General features: G+C 32.0%; 1 protein-coding gene across 1 annotated transcript in view; it reads left to right on the top strand.

The window, feature by feature from the left end:
• The window catches only part of LOC119595208, a 146,328-nt gene extending 140,130 nt beyond the window's left edge, over positions 1 to 6,198 (top strand). Inside the window, exons 4-6 of the mRNA XM_037944374.1 lie at positions 5,082 to 5,209; positions 6,009 to 6,056; positions 6,191 to 6,198. Coding sequence (XP_037800302.1) covers positions 5,082 to 5,209; positions 6,009 to 6,056; positions 6,191 to 6,198 — 184 coding nt within the window. The remainder of the gene's footprint in view (positions 1 to 5,081; positions 5,210 to 6,008; positions 6,057 to 6,190) is intronic.
• Positions 6,199 to 7,500: the final 1,302 nt, after the last annotated feature.

The following is a 7,500-nucleotide window of genomic DNA, read 5'->3' as shown; positions in this document are numbered from 1 at the left end:
TAAATATATATGTATATACAATAATAAGTATTAATCATAATCATTTAAAATTCTTATATATATATTCATTTATAATTTTTATATAATTAATATATTATTATGTATATATAGATTATATATATAATATATATATATATATACATGTGTGTTGTGTTGTGTGTGTTGTTGTGTGTGTGTGTGTGTGTGTGTGTGTGTGTGTGTGTGTCTGTTATACATATATTACATACATATATATATATATATATATAATATACTATAATATATTATATATATATATATATATATTTATATATTATATACATATATATATATTAATATGAATGAGTATATACATACATACATACATACATATATATTATATATATATGCATTATATATATAATAATATATATATATTATATATATATGAGTATATATATATGTACATACTACATCCCATATATATGCATTATATATATATTCTATATATTATATATATGATTATCTATATATATTATATCTATATATAATCATAATTATATATAACCCTGACTTTAATCCCCATCCTTCGGTCCTGTAATTTCATATCTCTCTCATTCCCTTTATCGTATTCCTCTCTCTCTCATCCTTTATTTCCTTCATTTGTAAACTAAACGATCATAATTCCAGCTGTAACGCCAGTGGTCGCGGATGACCAATACCAGTTCATCACGAAATAATGATTAATCTAAACATGAACTATTTACTACCGCAAGGGGACGTGTTCTTTACTACTGTTTTTCGTCTCGGAAGGGGATCGGGAATTGGTACCGAGCGCTGTCGATTTTGCGGCAAATGTTAGTAGGCGTGACGGTTGTGTGATTTCTTCTCTTTGTTTTTTTTTTGTCCTGTCTGTCTTTTGTTTTTCCTATTGTGTCTGCGTGTGTGTTTCTGTTGTTTGTTGTTTGTATGTGTGTTGTTTCTCTCTTTTTTTCTCTCACCTCCTGTCCCTCTCTCTGTTCTGTGCGTTCCCTTTTTTCTATTTTCTAACCTCATTTATTCCCCTCTCTTCTTTCCTCTCTCCATTTTCCCCACCTTTTCTCATTCCTCCATTCTATAACCAATACCACCTTAAGATACTAAATTAAAAAAAAAACAAAATAAACAAACTCACCTTCCCTTCCTCCTCCCACTAATGAATAGGCATAAGGCAAAACATAACATTAGCATGGTAAGTAACAACAAAATAGAGAGGAAAGGACAAGAAAAGCCCCTCCAATTAATGAACAAGGGTCCCTCATAAACATTTCATTGTCATGGAGAGTGACATCTTTGTTGGAAGGGAGAACAAATTCATTGTGTATAAAATGTCCCTCTATACATGATATTCATGCTGTATAGATGTGTTTATTTATGATTTAGAGTATGTTGTGTATATATATATGTTATATATATATATATATACTATATATATATATTATATATATATATATATATTATAATATATATATTATATTGTGTATGTGTGTGTTGTTGTGTGTGTGGTGTGTGGTGTGTGTTGTGCTTGTTGGTGGTTGATTCCTGCTTTTCCGGTGCGAACCTCTTTCCCAGTGACCTTTCTCAGTCCTTTTCCATCCGCACTTTTCCCATTTTTTTACCTTTGTATGTTCAATCTCAGTTAATGGAATGTTAAGTATGTAAACTCAGACCTGGCCTTTGTCAACCTTCAATTTGGCAAGTCAGGCGAATGGCTACAGAACCTATTGAGCCAAAGAGACATTAAAACAGAAAGCTGTTATGTTGTATATGTGTAAATATCTTAATCAATTTGGCAATGATCTGCACCCCAAAATGCTAATGAGTTTATTTGTCTCAGACGAATCGCTTCTAAAATTTAGATATATCGCATATATTCTTAAAACCCTTAATCATAAAAAGTTTAGATCTCAATATCATTCATCTATTTCTATCTATGCACACATATATACAGAAAAAAAACTAGAAAACCTTACTCCTATTTCAGAATCAGATTATAACTAATTGCTGGAATTTGGTATAAAAAAAAATCAAAATTGTTGATTTCCAAAGCAGATTCTTAATTTTTTTTCCCTTCTTCACACACACACACACACACACACACACACACACACACACCACACACACACACTTACATACATGTGTGTGTGTGTGTGATAATAATAATAATAATAATAATAATAATAATAATAATAATAATAAATAAATAAATAAAAAATCAACAAACAAGCAGCTTACTCTGCACAAAGAAAAAAGAGAGAGAAGAAAGACACCACTTGCGTTAATGACAGAGGCATTCAGAGAAGAGAGAGAAGAGCATGAGGATGAGAAGAGAAAATAGTGATGAGATAATGATATTGATAATAATTATGGTAATAACAGTGATATTTATAATAACTATTACTATAATAGTGATCTTATTGATAATAGAGAAATGATAATATTTATGATTATGATAATAGAGACAGGAGTAATAGTGATAATGATTATGAAAGGAATAGTATTAATAGCAACAATAATGTAATGATAATGATGGTAATGACAACAATAACAGCAATCATGATGGAAGTAATGATAATAACAATAATGATAACCAAAATATAATAATAATGTTTATAACGATAACAGTAATGAAAACAGTAATAATAATAATAATAATAATAACAACAACAACAACAACAACAACTCCAACAATAATAAAAACAATAATAATAATAATAATGATAATAATAATAATAATAATAATAATAATAATATTTTATTATTATTATCATTATTATTATTATTATTATTATTATTATTATTATTATTATTATTATTATTATTATTATTATTATTATTATTATTATTATTATTATTATTATCAATAATAATAATAATAATAATAATAATAATGATAATAATAATAATATGATAATAATAATAATAATAATAATAATAATAATAATGATGATGATGATGATAAAAACAATAATAATGGGGGAAAAAGGAAATAGCAATACTACCAATGATAATAATGGTAATAATGAGGATAAATATAATAATAACAATAATGAAAATAATAATAATAATAATAAAAATAATAATAACAATAATAATGAATTTTTATTATTATAGATGACAGTGATAGTACTAACAATTATTATACTGATGGGAATGGTAATGATAAAACTACATTAATTATAATAATAATAATAATAATAATAATAATAATAATACAAAAATATATAATATAAATAATCACAGTAATAATAATGATAATAAAAATGCTAATGTTAATAATAATGATGATAATAATGATAGTAATAATAATAATGATGATAATAATAATGATAATAATGATAATAATAATAATACTAATAATAGTAATAATGATAATACTAATACTGATACTATTACTAATATTAATACTAATAATGATAATACTGCTACTAATAATAATGATAATAGCAATGATAAAAAGATAGTAATGATAATAATGATGATGATGGCAACAAAAACAACACACAGCAACTAAAACAAAAGCAACTGACACAACAACTACAACAACAACAACAACGACAACTGAAACAACGACAATAACAATAACAACAGCAACAACAACAACGACAACAACAAACAACAACAACAAAACAACAGCAACAGAATCAACGACAACAACTAAAACAAAAAACAACAACAACAACAAACAACAGCAACAACGATAACAAAGCAAAAATCCCTCTGCATTCGCCACCAAACGAAAGTCAAACCAAGATTTATTGCAACTCAACGCGTGCGCACAGACGCTAAGCAGATTCGTTTGATGATTGTCCCTTCTCCTGCTGCTCATTGTTGCAAAGATGTTGCACATTCGGGTCAATCAACATCAAGGAACCGGTCGAAAAAGCAGGCACTGTCACCATGGCAACAGCGGATGCAGGAGAAGGGAGAGAGAGAGAGAGACTGCTAGCTCTTAGAGGAAGCTGCATGAAGGGTCGTGCTTGTGGTGGATAGCTGTGGTGATTGTGGTGAATGTAGCGTAGTGAGTGTGTTGGAGGGTGATTGTGGTAGGTGTGGTTTGGTGATGGCTGTGCTGTGGTGCTTGTGGTGGATAGCTGTGGTGGATGTATTAACTGTGGTGAATGTAGAGTGGTAATGAAAGGATGAGTGTGGTGATTGTGGTAATTTTGGCGTGGTAAGGAGGAGATGGGTGTGGTGTGGTGATTATGGCGTTTGTGGTGGATAGCTGTGGTGATTGTGGCTAATGTGGTGTGATAACTGTGGTGTGGTAATAAATGAATGAGTGTTGTGCTTGTGGTGAATAACTGTGGTGATTGTGGGAACAGTTGTGTGGTGATCACGCTTAAGAATAGATGAGTGTGGTGATTGTGATGAGTGTGGTTTGGTGATGACTGTCGTGTGGTGATTGCAGTGTGGTAATGAAAGATGAGACGTGATTGTGATGAAGAGTATATAGTGATAGCGGTGTAGTAATGAATAAACGATTGTGGTGATTGCGATAATGTTGTGATGATAAATAACAATGGTGTTTGTGGTGTTGTAGTGACAGAAGGGTAGTTGCGTTTCTTCGTCAATAGTGATGGATAGACAAGCATGGTGATTGTGATGTGGTGTAGTGATGAGGGAACATATGTGATGATTAAGCAGCCGCAGGTATGGTGATGATGAGGCTGTAATAAAGATGAAATTGATTATTTAAGCGATGTAAATTGTAACATCATATTAGATTTTTATGTTTGTTTGTTTTCCACAAGATGGTTTACATAACGAAGCGTTTACACTGGGAACATTATTTGGTAAATTTGCATTATGTATTATCTTCATATTCATGGCCTTAGTTCGAACGGCCATAGAGATAAATGATAAACGACAGATGTCTTTGTTTGAAAGTCGCTCTCGTTATCTATATTTATTTAATTGTTATTTTTCATAAGATGTTTTGTAACTGATTTGAAACATTTCTGTAAATAATTATTTTTTCTCTCTTTCTCTCTCCCTTTCTGTCTCGTCTGTCTGTCTTTCTGTCCTCTCTCTCTCTCTCTCTTGCAACATCCTAACACCAACCGATTTCCTTCTCGTTGCAGGTGCAATGATAGCAACTTGGCACGGAACAAACGGCGCTCCAGCATTGTTGTCATCCCCCCCATGCAAATCTGTCCAGGCGATCTTCTTGTGTATTCGAAAGTGCTCACTCAAAGGACCAATCTCTTAGGTAAGTTTGGCCAGCCCCGGGGTCGACTGCCTTCGAGGTGTGTGATGTTGGATGTGTGTAAACAATGAATATGCTTTCATAGACACACATACACACACATACATATACATATACACATACACACACACATGCACAGACACACTTACACACACACACACACACACACACACACACACACACATACACACACACACACACATAGACACACTCATACATACATACACACACACACACACACATACACACACACACACACACACACACACACACACACACATTCGTGCTAAATTAAAACAGGGATGAATAGTCATAAAACATGTAAGTAAAGTTATTAACAACAACACAGATAACCTTAATTTCAGCAGTTATTAACTCGGAGAAATTTCACCCCAAGGAAAAAATTTCATTGGGGGGGAGGGGGGTCAGGAATGCATCTAGATAAATTTATTAAAGGGTAAACATGTAATAATCAACCTTTGTAAAAAGTGAATAAAAAAATCCAAGAATACGATATGTATTACAAGGATACTACTGTTATGCAAGTCAGTTGTGTATCTAAGACCCCTTTTTTCAATAATTTAAAGGGAAACCGGCAAGAGAGAGTTGGTTCAAAGGGGAAATGGCACAGCTCCCCTTAGGATATTCCCCTTGATGAAACGTAATGATATTCATTGACCTAATATAAACATAAATGATGAAATGAAAGGCGGGGGGCCATTAGCATATTGGATACTGCAGACTGCAATATATTTCATATCTATATCCGTTTAACACATTTCCTCTCTTTTTATCCTTTCAGCTGGAGATCTAGATGGATCAACACAAAGTTTAGCTGTGACAGATACAGGTAAATTGATCTATTTGAATTTCTATATATATGTAGCCTGGTACGTCATCAGAAAGCAGTATGTGAAGCGGTGTTTCTCTCAGCTTTGTAACGCTTGGCTTCAATGTGCCATACTGTACTTCGTCTTGTTTCAGGAAATTAATAATTGGCAACTCATCCCGGACTTTTGGAGTTCTCCGATTTGTCTTCTTTCTCCCTATTTCTCTTTTTCCCTTATTTTTGTCACTATTCTATCATGCTGGTACTTCATACTTGTATTTACATGTCTGTCTTCTTTGTTTGGTTTCTTTTAAGCTTATATACTTATATGTTCTTTACCACTTTACAATACTTTTATTATTATGTATACCATTATTTTCAAATGACGAATCGGACTACTCCACAGTCTAGGGTGAGTTGCCAGTTCTTTCTTTTCTGAGATGGGACATATTATAGCCATTACTTGTGCCTGGTTTTCTGGGATACAATCCTACTTCGGTCTTTCTCTTTGTCGTTATCTGAAGACTCTACCTTACGAAGCCTTTCTGTAGAATCGCGGCGTTTCTTCGTATATCGCTCGTTCCTGTCTGTAAAGAGAAGTTAATGAAAATAAAATGAACAATCTTAAGCCTTAAAAACGGCTGACTTTTCTTTGTTTTCTGAATAATTCCTTTCTTGTCCGGGAAACACTCCCTTAAATTAATGCCATGAATTGGACAAAATCAGTGTAATAAATATGCAAATGTAATTTACGGACACGAGGCTGTTTAATCACGCTGAAGTATTGTAGTTGAATCTTTCCTTGAACAATAATAAAAAGAGAAAAAAAAGAAATATGAGAAAACTGTTCGCACCAAGTATCGTCTTTTTTTTTCTCCTCCTATGTTTGCAATTGAAAAGTGGATGATCGGAGGTAGTTAATTACATGATGAGATTGCGTGTGCATATTGGATCATTCAAATGCATATTTGTCTCTCTTCTCTCTCTGTCTCTGTCTGTCTGTCTGTCTGTCTGTCTCTCTCTCTCTCTCTCTCTCTCTCTCTCTCTCTCTCTCTCTCTCTCTCTCTCTCTCTTCTTCTTCTTCTTCTTCTTCTTCGTTTGCTTTCTTTATTTATTGAAATCTACTTATACTGAATCCGCTGTAATGAAATATATATAAATCGAGAAGTTTCATTGTTTAGTAAGATATCAGGAACTTTATCCTAAATTCAGGGCAGTAAACAAAATAATAAAAAAAAAACAATCCAATAAATAATAATTTTTATCCAACAACAAAAGCCAAAAAAAAAAATAAGAAGAGAAAGAAAAAATAAAATAAATAAATAAATAAACGCAAAGAAAGAAAGAAAAAAAATATATAGCAACTCCCAACCTCAATGAAGTTTTCTCAAGTGTCTTCCCATTCAGTGAGAAAGACATTTTCCTTAAGAAGTTTGAGAATATTCCGCTCTCTTCCGTCTGTTAA

Source organism: Penaeus monodon, chromosome 35 (assembly GCF_015228065.2).
Source record: "Penaeus monodon isolate SGIC_2016 chromosome 35, NSTDA_Pmon_1, whole genome shotgun sequence".
In the NCBI taxonomy this organism is placed as follows: Eukaryota; Metazoa; Arthropoda; class Malacostraca; order Decapoda; family Penaeidae; genus Penaeus; species Penaeus monodon.
This window is presented reverse-complemented; position numbering and strand designations above follow the sequence as displayed.